Source organism: Cebidichthys violaceus, unplaced genomic scaffold, assembly GCF_023349555.1.
Source record: "Cebidichthys violaceus isolate CVI_PGR_0920_01 unplaced genomic scaffold, fCebVio1.0.p SCAF_7, whole genome shotgun sequence".
Lineage (NCBI taxonomy): Eukaryota > Metazoa > Chordata > Actinopteri > Perciformes > Stichaeidae > Cebidichthys > Cebidichthys violaceus.
The window spans coordinates 4666609-4690543 of record NW_027176927.1 but is presented as its reverse complement, the minus strand read 5'-3'; the positions used below and the strand labels follow the sequence as shown (position 1 = coordinate 4690543).

Below are 23935 nucleotides of genomic sequence, written 5' to 3'. Positions count from 1 at the left end.
CCTGTCATCTTTTGTTTCATTGTAGTTCACTCTTCACACTCTTGTGCCTTTACAGGCAATCTGCTTTCTCCTGTGTTGTGTGTTGTGACTGTTTATGTATATGATCAGGCTGATTTCCCTCTGATTGCTTCTTCAGATGCCAAGTTATTGGAGCACAATGATGCAATCCAGATGCAATATTTGTGTTTGGACTGCAGGCGTGTAGCTATAAGCAGATTTGGGATCTACCTAGGTGCGGCTTTTTGATTTGTAGACAAACCTGCAAAGGTCACTTTGATTTTTTTTTTTGTCAAGTTCTTAATTGGCACATAGGTTGGACAAATTTGCTGCCAAAAATGAACATTAGGAGAACAAATATGCAGCATTGCTCTGAGAGCTCTGGAACATTGTGTGCAGGATGCAGAAGAGGTTCTGGATAAACTGTACACTGCAGAAAACCATTTAGACACCTAGTTTGCTAAAGGAAGACCCAGATAATTTGTGTATTGTTGTTTTGAATAATTCTAAATCCTGTTGTAAAACTACTACGCAGAAAATACCAGGAACTAACTCATGACAGGAACTTGATTTTTGTGGCCATATTTGGGATTTTAAACAGTCTGATAGATATATTGGCTGATATCACGTAAACCTCTTTGATAAGGATCCCTTGAATATGTTTATTAAAAATTTGTGTCCACTATATGTACTGCCCAGAACATTTTACAGTTGAAAAGTAAACTACTTCTTAATTGTTAGTACTTGTATATCAGCAATAAGCTAATGTCAGCTGATATATTGCTCTTGCTTTGAACAATATCTCCAACAAACATGTACACTATGACCGATACAGCCTCCTACAGCCACAGATTACCCGCCTCCATCAGGCTCTTAAGTCATCACCTTTCTGAACAGTCTTTGGTGTGGCGCTACCCCGTGCTCTGAAGCCTTTGTAATCTTGGATAAATGTGAATATGCTGCGTATTGTATACATTTTACATGTTTTATAAACTTGTCTATAAGTGTGAAGGCCACTTGCACAAATCAAGTTCCGATCATGTTTCTAGAAAAATGTGTTGTGTGTATTGCTTTGTCTCTACAGTTACACCAAAGGTTTGCGTGACCGCTGTTGATGAAGGCATTCTTCATTTGCCAAACCAGCCGAGGGTAATCAGTCATCATTTGTCTCTGTCCGCCATGCAGATATGCTGAGCAATGCTGCAACTGAGCGGCCAAGTGGTCCTGCGTCTAAGTTTAAAGCAGGCAGCGAAAAAGGGAGGAGATGGAAGTCTCGCTCTTAAGTTGTGATCGATTTCATCTTTGTGTAGCCGTATGCCAGTTTCTTTTTACACGTTTTTTTTTGCGCTACCCTTGAGCCTCGGCTCATGTGAACTAAAACCGCTGTTAGCTTGTTAATTAAATTTGTTATGACCTGTGTTGTTGCACAACACTACTGTGCTTTGTCTGTGTGTTTTGAACTGGGCATTTTTGGGGTGAAAGCTAAGCTGTCTTAATGAGTCATATGATGTTCAGCACAACTTAACTATTAACAGGTTTTTTGTTTTTTTTACAATCCCCTTTCCATGCTTCCTTAGCTGTTTCATCGTGATTCACCACCTCCTTTAGTCACATGACACACTTTCTCCTTCTCTTGTCGCTGCTGTTTAATTTGTTTTTCTGACTCCTTGAGCTCTCATTGCTCTGTTTAAGTGACTCATCCATTCTTCCCTCCTGCTTCCTCAACCTCCGGTACAACTCAGGAAGATCAGATTCCACAGTCGTGACCGGCACTTCCTTGTATAGATGAATGTTGTGACACACAGCTGTACTATTTGATGACTTATATGTGATCAGCACTATGACTAATAGTAGGCCATATCAGACTTACCCCGCAGCTTCCTGACGTATCATGGATCATTTGTTGATGACAGTGTAGGTAATTATTAGAAGTGCACTGCCTTCATTTTCAGTTTTAAGAGCTCCAGACTCCTTAGTTTCCATCCTCGCTGACTAAGGGGGAGTAGCTTTGTTGAGTGGAATTTTAATGTTTAACCAAAGCAAGCTAAAGAAAATTCATTCAAGATGAAAAAGGGAACCCCATGGACAGACTGGTGCAGCCAAAAACTCATGCCTGCCCTTCCCACTGAGCAATAGATGTAATTTCAACATTGCATGATTTAGCTCTGATATAAACCAGGATTTATTGGCCATATATGTGTGTGCATATATATATATATATTTTCAATTTCTTTTGCACCAGGGGTTAGAGTGGGTCTTTAGTAATAAGGAAACAGTGGCCCCGCAGGGATCAGCACACAGCAACAAGCCTGTTTACAGGAAATCCATCAAATGACCTTGTTTCAAAGGGTTGTGGAGTTTAAGATTAATCCAGGCTCCCTGTTCTCCAGGACTCGGAGGGTAGTGGTGCGTACGAGCTCACCAGCGTCCTTGCACACTGATGGAAATCCAAAACAAAGAGCTCACTACGTTTAGTCTCCCAGCTGCCTTCAGCGTGTAACTCTTATGTGGCTGTGACTCCACACAGGTCTGTGAACTGACAAAAAAGAGATTATGAAAAAGAAACGAGGCGTAAAAGTTTGAATGTGATTATTACAAATGCCTTGTATCACTGCTGACCATTTTCCAAAAGATGCAATACAGTCTAGATACATGTTGTACCACGTGTGCAGCAGCTGGTTTCACCTGGCGCATAAAACGTACTTATGATAGGTAATTTATCATAGTCAGCATGACGTATCAGTTTATTTTGTCGGCATTAAGTGATCATCACACATGCAGTTGAGTGTGTCTACAGCCATGAATGTCATTGGTTTGACAGGTAGTGGAAAGGTTGCCACAGTGATTACAATTCATTCTGTGGGGGTCAAGAATGTATGCGCCAAAATTTCACAGCAATCCGTCTTTGTAGTTGTTTAGATATTTCAGTCAGGACAAGGAGTGGCTACTTCTCCAACAACTCTCAACCAACATTTGTACGTTTGGCTGCCAAGAAGCATGTCATTCAAATGATTTGTTGTTCCATAACCAATCATTGTTAAAAGCATATTGCAAGTTTGCTAGTTTCTGACTTTTGAAATATTGCCGTTCAGCTGCTCTGTTGATTCTCAGCTGTTTATTATGTTACCGTAATAGAAAAAAAGAAAGAAAGGTGGACTAAATAATGAATGTGATTGATTACCTCTCCTAGGTTTCAAATCTCTGCAAGATTATTCCATACTGTACTGGCACAGTCTTAAACTAATGGCTATATGAAATATAAAAGCCAATAGTTATGACATTCTCTGCAGTGATGTAAAGCATACACAATTTGCAGTTAATTGGCTCTGTGAACCAACCTGAATACAATCCTTTAGGTCACTTTGGACCGGCTTCATTATACAACTGGAAAGAATAACGAATGCGAACATTTGGTTCTGACACGAGGGGCTTTCTAGAAAAGACTGTAACCAGTGCCAAAGCAGCCCTGCCAGTTTTTCACTGAAGCAATCTAATTATAGAGACTCTGGCAAACGGTCTTTAATGATGCAATGACTGCAAACTAAAACCGTTTTTCCCCGTGTCTGTCTCTCTCTGCTCTTGACTCTCTTGTCAGTTGTGTTTTGTCGTGCGGGACAGGAACAGCAGCTGCTCATAAGTATTCATTAGTCCTGCGTATGGATTAGCCGAGACAAAACGTTGGAGTGTAGATTGGACTCCACACTCTGCTGCCTCCTCCAGAACACAGCAGGTCCTCCTGCCTCTCTGTGAGCACTAACCACAGCTGTTTGACACCACTTGACTTTTCCAACAACAATGTTCTCTGATGGCTGTGGTCACTTTTTGTTCCTGCTCGCCAAAGCATTCGTCTGGCGGATTTTCTTCGTCTCTCTCCATGGCGTGTTGGATTAAAAGGTCGTTTCCCCTTTTCATTGGCAAAGCGGTGATGAGACGCTGTCGAGGAAGATGTTTGTTGATATCACAGTGGTTGTCATGGCGATTACCTCAGATTTGTGGCCCCAGTCATCCGATTTTCAGCTCTTAGTCCCTGTAAGCAGCATATTTCAGCTTTTTGCCATCTGGCGTACTCGCACACATACTTACTCATTTGGACAACTTGTGAGTGTTTTTCTGCAAAGGAAAATAATAATTTCAGCCTCTCTTTTCCTTTCCCCACTTGAACACATGAACTCTGTATGGGTTGTGTCTCCCGTTCAGGACAGCTGCACTGGCTGGATATCCCTGAGATCTCCTCTGTGCCCACATACGCGACCCACGGACCCGTGCATACACACACCGTGCGAGGCCATAAGTCACCCTCTCCACACCACCTCCCTCCACACACACACACACACACACACACACACACACACACACACACACACACACACACACACACACACACACACACACACACACACGTACCCATGTCATCGCTGCTCTTGTTCCACTGTCTCCGCCCTGTTGGGCCTGAGCTAACTCTACTATTCGCTACGTTTCCATACATCCCCCCCCCCTCCAATCTTCTGTCACTACAGCTGTGTGTCAGCTGTCGGCCTGTCCCAGTCTAGTCGGATAGATGAAGCCGAAACACAGAGGGTCTACAGGGAAGACAGCCTGGCCTCTCGGTCTCTCCCAGCTGTCACTCCCACCTCACACTTCCACTTATCATGAGGTTTCTTTCCTCCCTCTTGCTTCACCACTGGAAGTCTCAAAAGTAAAATATGCACGAGGGATAGAGCAGTGAAATGTGCTTATTTTTTCACATATTCTACATCACATATACTTTTATTTTGTTAAGATGTACGCTCAGTTGACAGTTTGTTACTGTAGGTACATCTAGCTTAAACTAATTCAGTCTAATACAACAGTCCTGTAATAAAATCCTACCTTCATGATCAGTTTCTGTTTAAACTGTTGAAGAGAGTTGTTGAGTCAACTTATAATTTTGGAGGCAGCAGTTTGTCGTTTCATTGAATTGTCTTGCATTATACTGAGAAATGTTGCTATTATTTTGTCCATTGCATTCATATTAATGAGGATAACCTACATTTCAGAAACGCCTCTCTGTACATCACAGCACAGTTCAACAGCACCACAATCTACAGCCTTTGTAATGATCATTATTTGAATCACCCCCTCTCACATTATAACCTCCATGAAGTAGGATTTCATAACAGGACTGCTGTATTAGACCGCATTAGTGTTAATGTACCTAATAAACTGAGTGTGGGTGTTTTTGGGAAGTTTTAAGCTTGCAAGGATTTTTAAATTCACTCAACAATTAGCAATTCACTTTGCACTAACCGTGCACAGACCATGTTTGCTTCTCCATTAACTCAAAAGACTTTGTCATCTGTCCCTCTCTCTCTCACTCAATGGCTTTCATTTCTCCAACCTTTGCAGCGTCATCGGTTTATTCATTCATTCCAAACAAGCATCTCCGACCGGTTGCTCCAAATTATACTCCGTGTCATACAGAAGGAATAAAGAATTCTCTGGGAGTAAATGGAGTCGGCTAATTATACCATCTTCACTTACCAAGCTGTTTGTACCCTTTCTAAAGGCAGCGAAGTATTATTATATCATTGCATTCTACTACCAGAGAGAAAAACACATTAGTGTGTGAAAGTGGCCTTTGTTATACGGCTCTGTGCTTGCTCCACTGGGATTCGGTCCATTGCTGAGCTCAGCATGCAAAGTGTAGAGAAATAAATGACTGTGAGATATGCTGTGTGCTTTAGACTAAGAGGATTTGATTGAGGGAGTTGAGTTAACGATGGAGAAAGTGAGCCAGGAGCTCAACAGCCTCGGGCTAGAGAGTGTGTGTGTGTGTGTGTGTGTGTGTGTGTGTGTGTGTGTGTGTGTGTGTGTGTGTGTGTGTGTGTGTGTGTGTGTGTGTGTGTGTGTGTGTGTGTGTGTGTGTGTGTGTGTGCGCGCGCGCGCGCATGTGCATAATGTATATGCGGGCGTGAAAATAAAATAACTTGTGGTTTGATGGGGGTTGGCGCAGTTTCTACAAGCACAGACAAGAATCCTAAAGTCCTAAATTTAAATATCTCTTTCTCTGCGACAGGTATGCCTTTGGACATCAGCGTGTCCCCGGACAGGTAACCAGGTGTGTTGCTGCTGTCATGGCTTTGCCAACTCCGCGGCTGTTTCCTGTCACCATGATCACAGTCCTGGTGGCACTGGTGTCGTCTTCTGGGGACCATGAGTGGCACTTTAACCCAGGTAGGATGTCGTCTACACCCAAAGAGAACATCCAAATTGGTGATGGATGAATTGTAACCCACATTCTGTGTTTTTTTTTCTTTCTTTCTTTGACTTTTGTACTTATCAAAATGAATGCCACAGCTTGGCAGTTGGCACATTACAAGGTTTTTTTATTACCACAAACTCAGACATGATTGCACTTTCAAGCCCTTCCCCTCTTTCTCCCCCTTGCGTCCTCGTGTCCACTGGGCACAGCCATCGTCCGCCCTGCTGCTCCGACATTCTCCTCACATTCTCAGATCAGTAAGGCTCATTCTCTGTCCGCTATCAACAGGCTATCCTGTGTCCTCTCCCTGTCTGCCAGCCAGTCGTGTGTAATGGGAGAATGAGATAGCTAGGCGCCCCCCCCCCCCCCCCCCCCCCCCCCATTCTGCTTGCCAAGACCGCTAATGCACAGGCAGCTCATGAAAGTGTCAGTCAAAATGTAGGAGTGAATGAGGGGTTAGTGAATGAGAGCCAACCAGGTGTAACCAGAGGAGACTGTTTGCAGCGCGGTCAACCTTCTGCCTGCAGCAGCTAGACTGTATATGTGACCAGGCTGCAAATATTGATCATTATTTCATGTTTTCTTCTTTTTGTATTCATCGCTTAGTTGATAATATTTGAGAAACTGGATCCATCAAATGTTTTTTGCTTTATTAATGACTCATCTGATTAATAGATTATCCTAATTGGAGCTAAGACAATCACTCGATTAATCAATTAGTCAAAAACATACTGGTATTTTTAGGCATGCTAACAGCATAGCTCTTGTGATGGCGATATTGTCTGTTCAACTACCAGTTGATTTATTGACTAATCGTGTCTGCACTGCATTCATCTAGGATTAGATTGATGGAAAAGAAACCGTTGAAGATAGATGAACAGACTGGTGCGCCCCACACAAACTTTTCTTTTGAAACACCTGAATCTATCTTGACAGTGTGAGCAGGAAGGTTTGGTGCGTGGGCCAAAGTTTTATAAAAAACAACTGTCAAGAAGAGAAAGTAAAAGCAGAGGACACACTGAGCGAGAGATGCAGAGGGAGAGGTGAGAAGATTGCAGATGGCGGGGTGTTGACTGGCGATGTGTGGTGATGATGATGATGATGTAATAAAATGGGCACCTGTCTGCAGGGCGTGGTGTGTGTGTGTGTGTGTGTGTGTGTGTGTGTGTGTGTGTGTGTGTGTGTGTGTGTGTGTGTGTGTGTGTGTGTGTGTGTGTGTGTGTGTGTGTGTGTGTGTGTGTGTGTGTGTGTTGCACCCGTTGGGGTTTTTAGGGTTTGTCATTCAGCCCAGCATTCCTGTTCGCTGACTCAATGACAGAAACTGAGTTAGACACCCACCCTCCCCTGCCTCTTTCTGTCACCCTCAGCCTCCCCTCCATATCACTGTCACTCAGTACTACTTTCCACTTTATCACTACCCGAACCCCCTCAGCCTCTCATCCTCCCCCTCCACCATCTCCTCCTCATGGCTGACTTCAGAGCAGATAGCTGGGTCGTTGGGTAATCCCTGCCTGGGACCACGCTATCTGGATCATTTGATAATGCTGCTGCTGGACTCGAGTCACAGCAGATATCTGAGACCTGTCTGCGTTCTTTCATTCGCCCTTGGTTTCTCTGTCTCTTTTGTTTTGTTCCTGCAAATCCCCGGGCAGTGGTAACCATAACAGGGTCTGTCCAGGATCGCTGGAGCCCTGAGGAGGTGGCTTTGTGTGGGACGGAGAGCTGGGGTTGGAAAGACAAAAGGAGAAAAATAAAAAAATAAAAAACAGGAAAGGTGTAGTCTCAGAGACAACAAGTCACGGGATCTCTCAGGAAACACTGGATACACTATACTCTTCAGATTCATTTTAATGACCATCTTTGCTGTCGTTTTACTGACAGGACAAAGGGGGTTCACAGGAATAAATGATGCAAAACACTTCCATTACGTTTCACGTGAACTCATTAGTACAGAATCTCCCCGAGAGATGCTGTAACAAAATAAGAGAGGACAGGAACATTTATTGTGGAGTTTGGTATTTTTTTTCTCCCTCCTCTCGCCGTCTGTGTGGGTTATGAAGCATGAAGTCCGGAAGTTTTCCCAGAGATGACATAACAACATTATGCTCCGTGACCAATAATGGCTGCTGACGCTCTAATGGGAATATTAAGTTTCCCCTTGGACATGTTCTCCATACGAAAGAGACTGTTGCTCATGTGTCTCTCTCTCTCTCCCACTTTTTCTTTATCTCTCTCTCCTTTTCTCTTTTCCTCAATCTTTCTTTTGCAGCTCAGTGTCGTTACGCCCTCGGGATGGAGGATGGCACCATCCTAGACTCTGACATCACTGCCTCCAGTGCCTGGTCGGACTCTACTGAGGCCAAACATGGAAGGTTGTGTGTGTGTGTGTGTGTGTGTGTGTGTGTGTGTGTGTGTGTGTGTGTGTGTGTGCGTGTGCGTGTGCGTGTGCGTGCGCGTGCGCGTGCGCGTGCATGCGTGCAAGGTAGAAAGTTACGAAGGACATTCCTCCCACCACAGTAATCAAGTGTATTTTGTGTGATTACAGAAAACTGTAATTGTACTTGAATTCAACTTATCATCACCACTGCTGCTCTGTTTCACGTGTAACCACACCCAGCAGTGATGTCACGGTGTACTGAGTACACGTCTACATCACTGCAGCGAAGTGAAAAGTTAACTTCTGAAGGTCTGCCGAAAGTTCTTTGAGCTGGTGACAACTTGCTAGATTTTGTTTAATTTTCTTTAAATAACGATGACGTTTCATTTGAAGGACAATATCATTTTGGTATTCATTCAGATTTGGGATCAACTGCATTACCATGAAGGTAGCATTGACATGAATTAATGCAGACTGGTGCTAATTGGTCTTTATACTATACAGAGATGAAAGGAAACCCTTGGAACAGAAGTACATTCAGATTTCTAAAGCTTAGCATCATGGTTTGTAAAACGATTAGCTGTGATGTAAAGTGTCTGTTATTTGGTAGTAAATAGACAAAAACAAGCAAAACCACTGATAAAGCTCTTTCAATTTTGCTTGAAACCGTTCAGTCAATTAAGAAAGCGTCTTGTATAGAAAACATAATTTAATGTAACTTTTAGTCAGAGTGGCCTTCAAATGAACTACTATTGTACTGAACTGTTGGTCGGGGCAACTGATCTACTTCTACTGGAGTAAACGTTAAATGGAGTAACAGGAGAAATAACATTCTAATACAAGAACACATGCACACATCACTGTGGACTATTGGGTTTGACTGCATGCTTTATTTTTAGTCTGTTTGCACCACGCTTAAGTAATTTTTTCAAGGCCTAACGGATCATGATAGAAGATGATAGCATGTCTTTGTAAAACCTTCAGGGTTTTTATAATCCCACCATGTCTGTCTGGCAGTGAGGTCAGATTCATGAGAGCCGAGTCAAGACTGCTACACTCTCAAGCTGTGTGTGTGTGTGTGTGTGTGTGTGTGTGTGTGTGTGTGTGTGTGTGTGTGTGTGTGTGTGTGTGTGTGTGTGTGTGTGTGTGTGTGTGTGTGTGTGTGTGTGCGTGCGTGCGTGGGCATCCCCATAACATAACACATTATATTTTAGGGTGAAGACTTTAGGATTAGGCTTGTAGCGGTTATGGTTAGGGTAAGTCTCTAGGAAATGAATGTAAGTCAATTCAATATCCCCAATAGTCGTGTGTGTTAATTTGTCTTCATTGGTCTGTAAGGGCTGGGTCTGTTGGCAGAGTGTCTCACCATGTGGAAATGATTATTAGCCCGAGCTTTTTTGTAAGAGACATGGGGGAGAGACTGAGAGAGAAAACAAGTGAAAGGTGGATCACTGCGATGGTGCGCTGAAAGCTGCAGAGAAATTAATCTGAAAAAAGGGTTGGAGAGAAGGTGTAGGGTTAAGGGAGGGTTGCAGAGCCGGTAGGTATTAAGTAGCTGTTATTACTCTGAGGAAGTGAAATATCAGCACAGTGTGAGGGAGTGGAGAACAGTTGGAGGGAAAAAGCAGAATTGAGAACAATGTGGAAGGGATGAATTGCTGGCTGGTATTTAGGTAGAAATAGGAGAGAAATTAGTTATTTGGCAGAACAGCGTGCTGTAATGTTAACCCTGCTGGCTGCTGAACGGTGGACTGAGCTCTGCCCAGCCACATTCCTCCCCTCTCTCCCTCTTCATCCTCGTCTCCCATCACAGGACACTATGTGGAGCACTAATGTGTTGATATCATCTCACGGTTTCCGGCTGCATGATCTCACCCACTGAGGGGTCTGATTGAAATACCAGCGCCACTGTCAGTGTGACCAAGTGGGTATAGTGATTTGTTTTGGCGGTCTGAGCAGCAGCTTTCATTTCGAAGAGAAGCCCCACAGTGGTCGGAGTGTGGTTGTGGCCTGGCGTCGGTTCCAAAGATCCTTGTGCAAGTTTGTCCGACGTCACAGACGCACCGAGCCAAGTCAGTGGTCTTCGTGTGGCCAGTATGTGGTGGCGTTGTGGACTTTTCTTCTCAGGCTGGATTGACGAAGGTCACACTGAGTGAAAATCTTTTAGTGGTGTATGTATATGTGTGTGTGTGGTCATGGCAGGCCCGAAGAGCTGAGAGTAAAGATTGATCCTGACATTCTACATCTTGTGAGGTTTAAACAAATTTTCACTCTGCCCCTTTCATCTCTTTTCTTCTTTTCATGTGTCTGTATTTTCCTGCAGTCTCTCCCTCTCTCTCGCCTGCTGTGCGTCTTTAGCCATAGCCAGGTTTTTCTCTCTTTCAGACAACATTGCCCCATTTATATGTGAGAGTTTGGCTGCTGTGGAATCAATATGTTTGGTGGTAGAGGAGGGTCGCACCGTTTTTTATTGAATTCTCAGTGGTATCCCAGCGTGTTGATGTACTCAGTCTTGTTGTGGGTGTGTTTGGATCTCTACATGGAAATGTTTTGGTGTGGGACTGGGATTTGGTGAACTTTTATGTTTTTGTTTTCAACATTTCTTAGGTAGTTTTTTTTTTTTTCTCATTTTGTCATCCAACATTTATAAGCCTCTTGTTTCTCTCAGGTTGAGCACTGGAGAGGGGGATGGAGCGTGGTGTCCTGCAGGAGCCGTTTTCCCCAGTGGATCAGAATACCTTCAGGTGAGATTCTCAGTTTTCACAGCGTTACATTCTGGAAGTAATGCTTAGTACAATTGTTGTATAATAGTCATAGATTTGTTCAATGATTCTTTAATAACAGCTTAAATTCACTCAAGGCCATGCTTTAGAGTGACTTTAGAACAGCTATTATGAGTTGAGAAATACACTTATTTTATTTTAGTTAGATTGATACCACTGTCTGTTTATCTGCCCACTAAATATGAAGCTTGAGCCACAAGGCGATTGGCTTAGCAAAAAGACTGGACAGGCTGGTGCTTCTTCTCAAAAGAACATAAGGAGATCAGTAAGTCCTAAAAAAGAAAAGTTGGTCAAGGCCCATGGCTATTGAGCAGCTAGCAGCAAGCTTAAACAGGAAGCTCCTCCTACAAACAAAACAAAGTCAGTGCATAACAATTAAGTTGGGTACTAATAGTATAAGTTTAGGGTACTTCAAAATACTTTCCCCCGAAACAATGACACACCCCCAGAGATGTCAACCTACTGATTTAAATCTACCTTAACATTTAGAAGTCTACCAAATTCAACCTTTTTTTTTATGATTTCCCAACATTCTTTTATCTGTATCTCAAAACTTTATCTGTTTGTCTGTATTTTAGTGAGTGATGAGTGTTTTGATGATGTATTTCCTGTCTCCTGCAGGTGGACCTGCACAAACTCCACTTCCTGGCTCTGGTTGGTACCCAGGGCCGTCACGCCGACGGGCACGGCCAGGAGTTCGCCCGCAGTTATCGGCTCCGCTATTCCCGAGACGGAGTGAAATGGATCACCTGGAAGGACCGCTGGGGCAAGGAAGTAAGCAGGGTGTTTTAGTTTTGTTCATTTCAGCAGAGCCCACTGTCCCTTTCATGTGTTCGCTAATGGAGGGCAGTTTGAATGCTGTTAATTAAGCTTTGGGGGGGGATCAAGATACATACAGTTGAGTCTGATGTTCCATTATTGATGGGAAACAACTCAATGTCCCGTGGCTGTTTAATATGAATGTCTTGTTAAACAGAGGGCTGGATTATTCATCTGCTTTTGATTTATTTATCATTTATTGGCAAGTGGAGCAGTTTGGCAATGCACCAGCTAAACTCTGTCCGCTAACTTTTCTGTTTGAACAAAATTGGCCTTCACTGCCTGAGCTTTCAACACTGCAATGAGTCGCTTACCTTGTGCAGATAAAGGCATCTTACTGTGTTTGGTAAACGTCCAATATTTTCTTTGCTGACAATAAGTTCTGCACTGTGTTTTGTACAACTACTACATTATGGCATGGGAATTTAGACCTCCAACAGCCAATGTTTCAGGGAAAGAATCATACTGTTTGTTTTCCCCTTCCAGTTATTATTTTAGAACATTGCGAAGCAACAAATATTCAGAGATTTCCAGCCAATGTAAATCTTTCGGTGTGGGCTGCTCCAACAGAAACTACCAGAGGATCACGCTCGAAGATCAGTCCTTTTAAGAAAAAGTGTTTGAACTCGCCTTTAGATTAATAGAATTTGAAGACACGCTGAATAAAAAGTCAGAGCCGTGAGGCGAGATTCATTGAACCCCACAGATAACAGAGGAGACGAGCAATGTACTGTGTGATTTTGATATTTATACCTCTCTCCCTTAGGCGGTGTCAGGGAATGAGAACACCTATGATGTTGTGCTGAAGGACCTGGGCCCTCCCATAGTGGCCCGCATGGTGCGCTTCTACCCCCTGGCTGACCGAGTTATGAGCGTTTGCCTTCGGGTGGAGCTCTATGGTTGTCTTTGGAACGGTAAGTGTTTGCTTGGAGGTGAGAGAGACATGAAGAGATCACAGAAATACAAAATCTTCCTTCTTTTGTGGTTTATTCTGGGGCATGCCCCCCAAACCTTGATTATCATATCACATTTCATATGATGAAGGTGACGGAGGTCACTATCGTCTTAGATTTACTCAAATGGTACAAGGGGGATTTAGATGGTAATGATTAAGAGTGCTTGTTTGCGCCATACGTCCCATGCATTGATTTGAGGCATTGCATCACATTAACAGCCCCGCTGAGGTTTTTCCGGTTAAAAGAAGCCACACGGTGATAAATTGTATTCGTCTCCAAGTTTCCCGAAGCGCAACACTGACAAGCTGAGTATTTATGGCTGGCTCACCTCCCCTCCTGCCCCATCCACCTCCCTCAAACAGCATCAGGCCGCCTGTAAATCAGAACTGTCACAGAGGCCAAAAAGCCGCAGGTCCTGATCTGTGTCTTCGGGGAGACCATCTTTCTAAAATGTGCTCTAATGTGCATTCAGTGCAGCTCCGTTCACCCACAATCCAGAGATTATACAGAATATCAAGTTTTTACGCACATTCTGCGTCTCATCTCATCTCGTATCAGATATTATGGCGGCGCAGTGTCTTTGCTTTATTTATTCTTCTACATCTCACACATCTAAGTACATAATCACATCCACAGACACTCATTTATGTGCAAACAGAGACTACTGCACACATACTTTAAAGGTGATGTGAAGCGTTGTTTATTATGGGTAGCAGAGCAGAGGGCTGTAGTCGGTGTTGCTGACGTCACCTCTGTTCTCGGGGAGCGGGCTGATTAGCTGTATATTGGGGCAGAGAGGCTTAAATTTCACCGGTAAATGTCGTGTGTGGGCCCGTTCTTCGTTTGTTTTACTACTTAAAAAACAGCTTTAGCAGTTTCCCCGCGGCAGTGATTACTGTTTAATGTTGGCTCAGTAAAACATGTAGCTGCTCATGATGAATATATTACGTTTCACATGCGGCTTGTTCAGGTCTTTCTCCTAAATAGAAAAACAATTTTGTCTCAACAATCACACGACTAGAATTGAATATTTGTACATATCTCTCTGTTACTCAGACGGGTTGAAGGCTTACACAGCTCCAGTGGGTCACGTCATGCATCTGTCTGGCATATCTGGCATGCCTGTCTATCTAAACGACTCCACCTACGATGGGAGCACCGAGCAAGGGTAAGATATTCAGACCGCTCTGGGCTCTTTTTATCTTTTTATTACCATTTTCATTTCTATGTATATTAAGTATCTCATCTTCATACATTCCCTTAAACTGCTCCTTTTTGGATTTTGTGTTCATGGAAATGCATGATGAAACCGACACGACCATGAGTGTAAATTGCAACACTGCTTTTGGAAATAGGATCACAATAAACATTCACAAGTTTGACGGTCAGCAGCGTGGAGTGATCAGTGGAATACCAAAATCTTCTCTGCAGCGCTCATCACATCTGTTCGCACTGAAGAGGGGTCTCGGGCTAATGTTTTCTTGAAAGTTTTTTCTGGTGTCCGCCTAATCGAAAGGGAACGACATTCTTTTTTTTTAGTTGCTCTGGGATTTGAGGCGTGTTTCCTGGCCGTAATGTTTTGGCAGGGAGCAAAGGAGGGCTGAGGGAAGAATTGGTGGGGGTCCACACTTGCATGAGCTGTGTGGGTAATGGGGCTGAAATGTTTTGCTAGCGGGTGAGTTAACACGTTTGATGTAATCCAGACGTGCTTTAAGCAGATGTGTGTGTGTGTGTGTGTGTGTGTGGGTGGGTGTGGGTGTGTGTGGGTGTGTGTGTGTGTGTGTGTGGGTGGGTGGGTGCGAGCAAGCTTGTTTGCATATACATCTAAATGTTTATATGCTTATTTATGCATCTTTGCATGCCAGTACATGAATACATTTGACGGTCCACTGCATCCAGAACTGTTTCTGCACAGAGCTGCATGTTGACCCGTCCAGTGTTTGCACAGGATGCAGTTTGGAGGCCTGGGTCAGCTGATGGACGGCGTCCTGGGAGGAGATGACTTCATACAAACTAAAGAGCTGAGGGTGTGGCCTGGCTACGACTACCTGGGCTGGAGCCGGGAAGCCCTTGGGCAAGGCAGCGTGGATATTGAGTTCCACTTTGAGAAGCCACGTGTATTCCACAACATGCAGGTAAGGCAGTTTGTGCGACGGTGCATGCATTGCGTTGTTGTCTGTGAATGAATGTGAGAGGGTTCTGCAGGACATTATTATCACACTGAAATCTCAGACGGCGAGGAGCTGCCTATAAATCAGCAACGTCATTGAGGCTAAAAGCCCAGATTTCCGGTCTGTGTCCTCAGGGGTCTTTCTAAAACATGCTCTGAGGGGGATGACGAGTCACTGCAGCTCAAGTTCGTCCACAAGTCACTGAAGCCAGAGAACATGCAGAATCTATAGAATATCAAGTTTAATGCACATTCAGTCTTTCATCTCACCGCTTGTCAGATCTGATGACTGTGTCTTTCTAGTGTTGCATGCAAATGAATGTCAGAGTGTTATATGGGACATTGTTCTTAGTCTTTGCGACAATGACTCAAGAACGCCTCGTGGTTGAAACTTATACACGGCCGAGCACCTTAGGTGTGTGTCATTCCCCTCTCCCCGCTTTTTATTGTCTTTATCTGAACGGTCAACTGTTCAGTAAAGGCAAAAGTGCCAAACACTAATTTCAAAGCAATCTTTCTTCTTAAACACTTGTTCCCCCTTTAGAGGAGATGGTTTGATTTTAGAGCACCTTGATGCATAAATCTACATATTGAATAAGTCAAACTGATTTTATTGAACTTAAAATGAGATCCTGGTTTCTGTGTGTTTCGTGAAGACCAGTATTCACACAAAGCTCTGTTTGTTAATTAATACCTATATTTGGTTAATTAATAACCTCCTTAGCACAAGAAAAGCATGTCGTACTGATTATAGCAGGACATTAGGCTGATTGTTTCTTTTAGCATCTGATGAAACTCCTTTTCAGCTCTAACCAGTACAACCTCTTAAAAAAGAAGCATAGTTATGCGTCTGCCATCTCACCAGGAAGCAGTATTTTGACCGGAATAGCTCTGCGGCCATTTAATTAGCTTTAATTTGCCATTGTTTATCATGGCACAGTGCGTCTGTGCTCGGCTCTCTGGGTGCCACCGAGTTGCATCACAGTTTGTTTGTGCGTCTGTGTGGCTTTTGGGGTTAGTTTGTGGAGCAACGGGGGGAAATGATAATATGAAGCAACCCAGTTTGAGTTATAACTGTGTTGTCTCGTTGGACCAGGGTTGGAATGTTGGTTTGGGTGGGATTCGCCCTGTATATGTGCACATTGAACGGCATGAATCCCCAGTTAGTGTTATAAAGTGACGAGTTATCTTTTAGAGGTTTGGTTTTGACTGCGATCCAAAATTTCGGAATGTTCTCTCTCAGCTCTTTTTTTCTTCACATTTTTGGTTATTATTGTAGTGTTTCTCAGTTACCTTTTTTAAAATCTTTCCCAGCGGCATTCCTAGTGTTTTTCCAAGGCGTGTCCTGTTTTTACTGCCTTTTCCCCAGTGGGTTCCCCTCACTAACCTCAGCTGACATACACCGTTATGCTGGCCTAGCAGAGCGGATATGTCAGACACACAGGTCAAATAAATAAAGAGTGGGAACCTGAACCTAATACTGGCTTGAATTGTCTCTGTCGTTCCTTAACCTGCACCTAATCATTCTCCCAAAGGGAGATCTGCTCTTTGACCTTTTTGTTAGGCATAACCTGCACTTCCTACAGGACCTTTAACAGGACCCCAAATCTTTGTAAAGATCCAGTTCTGTCCTCTGGGAATTTATGCAAAACTTTTCTTTGTAAGCTCATGTGGAAGAGGGGGAAAATGAAAGAAGAAGATCAGAGGGAACTCATGAATGTAGGTTAGATTTATGATGAAACAAGCAAAACATAATGAATGCAGTGTTATGCTCTCAAATTAAGCTTTGCGCAGGTCATTTGAGCTGTTTTCCCTGAAGGAGTAGTGAATTACTTTGGTTCTGTTGACTTATTAGTCCCCCACCACTAGCATCAACATACAATACACACCCACACCCCCCATTTTTGTCCCCTTTCAGATAGAATCGGTTACACGTTAACTCAGCAGCTGGTGTGTGTGTGTGTGTGTGTGTGTGTGTGTGTGTGTGTGTGTGTGTGTGTGTGTGTGTGTGTGTGTGTGTGTGTGTGTGTGACATGTGGATTAGGTTAGCGTGGCTGGCCTCGCAGTAAGTGTGAGGTTAATAGCTAACCTGTCAGAGCCACCTCCCCTTCTCTCTTAGCGGAACAGAACCTCCCACCATCGCCTTACTTTTTTATCTCCTAGATCTATAGTTTTGACCTCTCGCTCGCTCATTTAATCACTCTCCCTCCTCCTTGGATTCTCCTCTCTTTGGCCTTTCCCTGCTTGTAAAAACAGGAAAGATATATCATCCGCTCCCCTCCATCGGCCTTCTGTCACACACTTTCTTTTCCTGCATCCTTTCTTTACCCCTCCTGTGTTCTAATTTTGTTAATTTGTAGTCCTGCTCAGCTCTTAAGTCGTGCCAAAGCAATTATGGTGGAACAGAATGAGAATGTGTCATTAATTTTGTGTGTTAACTGAATCTCTATGTGCTGCGAATAATGAATGAATAACGCATGAGGGTTGAGCTAAATCAGGTGTTTGGATACTTAAAGGACAACCTCTTTTATCTCTTCATCTGTCTTTCGATTACCCTCGCTTGTCTCCCTCCTCTAGGTGCACAGTAACAACCGCCACACTCAGGGTGTGAGAGTCTTCAGCAAGGTAGAGTGTCTTTTCAAGCCTGGCATCCTCCAGCCCTGGTCCCCTGAACTCACTCTGCTGGTACCCCTTGAGGATCTCAAAGACCCCTCCTCACGACCCATCTCCCTCCCACTGGGCGGCCGGCCGGCTCAGATCCTCCGCTGCAAATTCTACTTCGCTGACCGCTGGCTCCTCATCAGCGAGATATCCTTCCTCTCTGGTAGGAAACCAGGTTTTTTTTCACATGTGAGATATGTGTTTCTGTAGCTCTGACAGGCAGTTTGTTTTTCTCTATAAATGGCTTTGCACTTTTTGCCACACATATTCTATCAACTATGTCCAGCACTGTCCTGGAGGTCCAGTAGAGATTTGACTTTGCCCAAACAATAGCTAAATATAGACAGCCACAACAGGAAAGGAGATGACTGAAAAGGATTGTTACAATGGGTGCAAGTCCAGTCAGCATTCTTGAAATGTGAGCAAGATTTGTTACTGTGACAGAATCACACATTTTTGTACTTGCTGTTTGCTCTTAATTGATTTACGGTATCAGAAAAAATAATGCTTACGTCCTTTACAAAAAACATTTAAAAGGCTGTCCGTTATTCTCTATACCCTCCTGAATTTAAAAACCTTTTTTCCTTCCGTCTGTTATCTTCACTATCGTCCTGTTTACGGACTGGAACAGACCCACGCAGCAAACGCAAAATGGGTTTTGATATCTTCTATAAAGACAGGATTTAGTCGTGGACTCCTCTGCTGCTCTCCAGCTGAGATTGCTGTGACTAATCGGTCAGTTTTAGCGTGATAAGAATCAGCAAAGTGCTCCGTAATCACACCGTACTCAGGTAGCTAAAATTAATTGACCCAGCAGTGTTCTGGCATGTCGGCTACTGCCACTAAATCTCGCAGCCTAATCTTCTTATAAGGGACAGCTGATGTTGTTATTGCCATGGTTGGTTGGCCAGTAAATTTAGGGTCGCCACGGTAACGGTTTGTCAACACAAAATCCTTCAGATTAGTCACATCATATAAAACATGATTCATTTTCATTATATTGTCTCCCCACGCTCTTTCTCTTTACCCAGAGCCATTTGAGGAGGATGCAACAGAGAAGGATTCATTTCCTACTAATCTTCCCAAGATTCCTAGCATCAGTTCCTCTCCTCCGCCTGTCAACCTCACTTCCTCCTCTCCCACGTCCAGCCACAGCTCCTCCAACACCAGTGCCGGCCCATCTGGTGAGTCCTGCTGTTCCTCCTCTTTGTCTTTTATCCCCCCTGCTCTCCACCTCCACATCTCCTTGTATTTACTATCTTCCTTTCCACCAATCATCAGTGGTCCCCTTTCGTCACCCACCACACTGCTTCGTCTACATTTCAGCTCTCTCCTGCCTCTCTAATTCCCCTGATCTCTCCCTCTTCACCTCTAGCCTCTGTGCCCGTCTCTTTCTCTGCAGTTGTGATGAGTGTGAGCATGTCGGCAGTGTGTCTAAGCCATGTGTCTAAAGCAGCGCCAAAAGGCGGGCAGTGCCAAAGGAGGCCCATGTCTGACGAGCCGCCCTCTTTATCACAAGCTCTGAAGTCCTTTGGCTTTGAGCCAAACATTTGCCTGATCTGAGATAATGCCGGATGCTTGTCTTATGGATTTCATTGTACTTTAAGGGCAGCAGAAATCTGGCTTAATATTAAAGGTCAAATGTTTCAATTTAAAATTCTTGAGATTTTAATCATCTCAGTCTGGCTTTTAAAAAGTCGGTGTGAACTTTTAGTGATTTTGATTTACATGGATGAAAAGCCAAAAAAGACTTCCTCTCCTCATCACCCTCTTCTGAGTCTTCACCACCTCTCTTCTCACACATTCCTCCTTTGTCCATCCCTCGCTCCTCCAGAACCCCCCACCAACACCTCCTTCATGATGGACACCACTGGTAACTGGACGCTGTCAGGTGAGAGAGCAAAAAAACAACAACAATGAAATAGACAGAGCAGATGAGCCGAGGGACGGGAGCTAACTCCATCCGCTCTGGCCCTCCTCCAGCATCTTAAAACTGTCCCACTGCTCGGTGGAGTGTATAACGGAGGAGGGGTTGCAGTTGCAGGGGCAGGCTTTGGCACTGGACTCTGTCCCCTGAGTTTGAAGATATACAGCTGTAGGAAAAACACTAACACAGCTAAAGTACATCATATTTATGTACAATAACATCTTGGCTTCCTGCGGTCTCTGCAAAACTGCATGTTTTTTTATTTTTTTCCGGAAACTGGCTCTGTTCTACACAGCTAAACAATAACAGGCTTTTTAAAAAAACTGGAAATGGTTTTCTGTGGCGTGTATGCTGCTTTGTCCTCGTTACTGGCTGTGGTTGAATGGCATTGTTTGGGTTTATTTATTACCCGCATGGTGTTAAACTGACTGGGAGAGAGAAAGCGGTTGTTTTCTGTTATGACAACGCGGTGGCTTGTAAATGAGTGTGTGCTTGCAGGTGTATATTTGTGTATGCACATGAAAGCATCATGTTTTGTGTGCTAGTTTTTTGGTCTTTTTAAGCCGAGTGTCCATGTAGTGTTTTTTTCTGAGTGCCAGCGTCTTTTTAGAATGATTTCTCCAATGAGCAGAGGGCATATGTGCCCACATATTTCCGCCTAGTGAAAAAAACGCCCCGCCAAGCGTCTGTTTTCAGAGTGCACCCCAATTGCACTCAATTTTTTCCACTTGTAGTTGAAAATCTCTGAACTGTTCAGAAAGCCACTGGTGACGTCAAGGTGGATGAAGCCCCCCCACCCAGCCCTCCGCTCTGCCAGCACTTTTCTGCCAGAAAAAAAACGTGACATGGACACTCAGCCTTAGCTGAGCAATCCATTACAAACCGTCACTTATTCTGTTAAAGTTGTTTTAAGAGTTCAGTTCCATCCTTCATTCAAATAGCATGCCACATTTGACCTTCAAGGGAGGAAAAAAAATAACTGGATCATTGTGATTAATATTTAACTACAAAGCTGAAGCAAAGTAGAGTTCACATTCTGTTCTCAAAGCAGGGGGCGATGAGAAGCTCTGCAGGCGTATTGGATGCATGCAAACACAGACGATCCCCATCAGATGTTTCATAAACCTGATGAAACCACGTTGGTGCGTGTGTGACCCCAAGTGAGTGCGTGACTGCACTGAAAGAGCTAATGCTCACAGGCTGAGCTGTGCATTAACTCATGCCAGCATGTTGGCACACAGTGAAATAGACGGTGCTGCATAGTGATCTATACACTTCCCATCAGACCTACAAATAACACCAGGTTACAGTCAATCAAGCTCATACACATACAAAAACCTAACATTTCCGACTGTGTTTTTTTCCTCCTCAAGATGCAGAATTTGGTGCCAACACTCCAAGGGCGGGGCTTCCTGTGGCCAAGGATGACAGCAGTAATACAGCTATTCTGATTGGCTGCCTGGTGGGCATCATCCTTCTGCTGCTGGCTGTGATAGCTGTCATTCTGTGGAGGCAGTACTGGAAAAAGATACTGGGCAAGGTGAGTCAACATGCAATGAGTGATCATTTTCTGTTACCACCCAAGTTCAATAGAGGTAAAATAAATGTTGTTTGTGTTTGTGCTCAAAGATCTAAATCAGATTGCTTCTCCAGAAAAAATGTGATGGTTATTTTGGATAATCCATAGATCTTTCTGTTAACAGCTTTCATTGTAACTGCTTTCCACAGAATAAATAACCCTAAGATAGAACATGTATTCCTGTGTGATTAGGCTGAACTGTTTCTTTTAACCAGATAGAAATGATTGATAACAGGCTAAGATAACAACTGCCAGTCTTTTGGCAGAGCACCACTGGATCTCCATCTGGATGTGAATTGTTCAAGATTAGAGGCCGTTTCCACAGTTTGGTCACCATCTGCTTTAGGAATTCAAATGTTACATTCACACTCTTATTAGATACAGGTAGATAAAACTGATGCAGTCCAAAACAACAGCCAATTATAATGTTTAGTCAGGAAAAAAAGAAGAATTTGAGAGGTAGTTTTGTGTTTTACTGGGAGGTGTAGATGATAATATGTAGCCTACCCTCGTAAATATACACGGGTTGGACATGATAGTAGATGAAGTGGACTCAACACCTCTCTGAACATGAACAGGTTTTATTGCTGGACTGTTGTAGTTTTACCAAGCTGAACTTAATAAACTGGCACGTCCATATTGCTTGCATCTTGTGTTTCCTGCATTACCTGTGAAACCTCTGCCCTCCCAGGCCCAGGGTAGTCTGTCCAGTGATGAGCTGCGAGTTCACCTGTCAGTCCCCTCGGACAACGTGGTCATCAACAACACGCACAGCTACTCGAGCCGCTACCAGCGCATCCACACTTTCCCCGACGACCGCGACCATGACCGAGAGGGAGAAGGAGAGTATCAAGAGCCCAGCGCTCTGCTACGGCCAAGGGATCCCAGAGACGGCACAGGTTGGTTTCAAACACACATGTGAGCACACAGTTGTGGAGTCCATTGATAGATATGACAGGGTCTGCTGTTTCTATTGGAGCTGAGTGGTTTAGTCCAGAGAAATCACATATAGTAGAACATGCCACCATGCAGTAAAACAGTCTGCATGCTAAATACATGTGGACAGAGATTGATCTGTAGTCACCCACACACAATTAGCAAGGAATCAGTGGAAAATGTGAAACACTGCAACTCATAATTGAAATTTCCACAAATATGTATGTGGCTTGTGAAGACTTCCTCGTTTGCGTGCTTTCATTTGTTGATCCTATCAATGAGCAAACTCATGTGCAAAGGGGAAGCAACAGGAGAGAAAATGTGGCACGCATATCAAGAAACAATGGTCCTACAATGTGTTTCACCACACCAAACAAAAGTAAATCAAACCAAACACCCTGAGAGGAAGAGTGCCTCCATAAAGATGCGCGGCGCAGAGGGAAGCACAAAAGAGCTATTGTTCTGGGAAAAGGGAAGAAAAAGAAAAGAGGGAGGAGAAAAAGAGGAGTAAAGAGAGAGAAAAGCATTCCTTAGCTTGCTTTGCACCACTGGAGGTCTGCATGCCGTCTTTACGAGGCGCCTGTGTGAGTTTGAAATAACACGAGAAACAAACATTATTTCATCCACTGTTTCTTGTTATGTTTGCTAGAGTTGTGTTAACTTTGCCTGTTCTTGCTTTGCTCATCTGCTCCACATGTCGGAGCAACCCCTCCTCCTTCCCGTGTATTATAATGGACATGTTAAAAGTGCCTTGCTAATGGTTGTCAATGTGTTTCGGTGTGTGTGTGTGTGTGTGTTTTGTGCGTGTGTGTTTTGTGCCACTTTGTGCGATCCATATCATGACTCCTGCGTGCACCGTGCCTCGTCCCGTGCGTGTTTGTGTGTTTTTGGTTATGTGTGTGTGCTCTCCCAGCCTTGCTGTTAAACAACCCAGCCTATCACCTGCTCCTGTCAGATCACAGAAAAGGCTCCAGACCCCTAGTCGTCCCCAGCACCTCTCAGGCTCAGGAAAAGAGCCTCAATGTGCCCCAGGGTAAGAGACCTCAGACTGGGACGACACAGTCAGGAGGGGGCCCCCTTCCTCTCTACCTACCTACCTTTCAGGGCGGGGGCTTTAGAAGTACTCTCACAGTCACCGCACACAGAGAAGCTTCTGGGATACGATAGTGATGATGACGTATATTTAGCATGTGCTCGACCATCATCCTCCTTCCTTTTACTCACATAATTAGTCACTCTCATTCACTCACCACTCCAAATAACTTTGTTTGAAGGGATAGTTTGATATTTGGGGAACTATACTAATTTTCAAACTTACCCAGAGAAGTACAAACTCACAGACGCCTTTGTTTAGCCGGCGTGGCTCTGTTGATGTCTGGCTGTTGGTTCATCAGTTTGGTCTTCACTGACTGAATGAGTCAACATGACATTTTGTACAGGTGCCCAGTAGATGAATGGTGGGTGACCGTGGCTAAGTGGAGAGCAGGGC

The 23935-nt window shown here is 44.0% G+C and overlaps 1 protein-coding gene across 4 annotated transcripts in view; it reads left to right on the top strand.

Annotated features, from left to right (window-relative positions):
* ddr1 (discoidin domain receptor tyrosine kinase 1) overlaps nt 1–23935 on the top strand; it is a 36627-nt gene that overhangs the window by 6076 nt on the left and 6616 nt on the right. The window contains exons 2-14 of one of the 4 annotated variants that reach the window (XM_068736499.1): nt 6053–6210; nt 8508–8610; nt 11284–11359; nt 12020–12172; nt 12984–13131; nt 14230–14341; nt 15122–15308; nt 17921–18167; nt 19036–19188; nt 19839–19895; nt 21305–21471; nt 22202–22409; nt 23402–23479. In XM_068736499.1, coding sequence (XP_068592600.1) covers nt 6111–6210; nt 8508–8610; nt 11284–11359; nt 12020–12172; nt 12984–13131; nt 14230–14341; nt 15122–15308; nt 17921–18167; nt 19036–19188; nt 19839–19895; nt 21305–21471; nt 22202–22409; nt 23402–23479 — 1789 coding nt within the window. In that variant the 5' untranslated portion in view covers nt 6053–6110. Of the gene's footprint in view, nt 1–6052; nt 6211–8507; nt 8611–11283; nt 11360–12019; nt 12173–12983; nt 13132–14229; nt 14342–15121; nt 15309–17920; nt 18168–19035; nt 19189–19838; nt 19896–21304; nt 21472–22201; nt 22410–23359; nt 23480–23935 lie in introns of all 4 variants that reach the window. The other 3 variants (XM_068736497.1, XM_068736500.1, XM_068736501.1) reach the window with 3 other exon arrangements.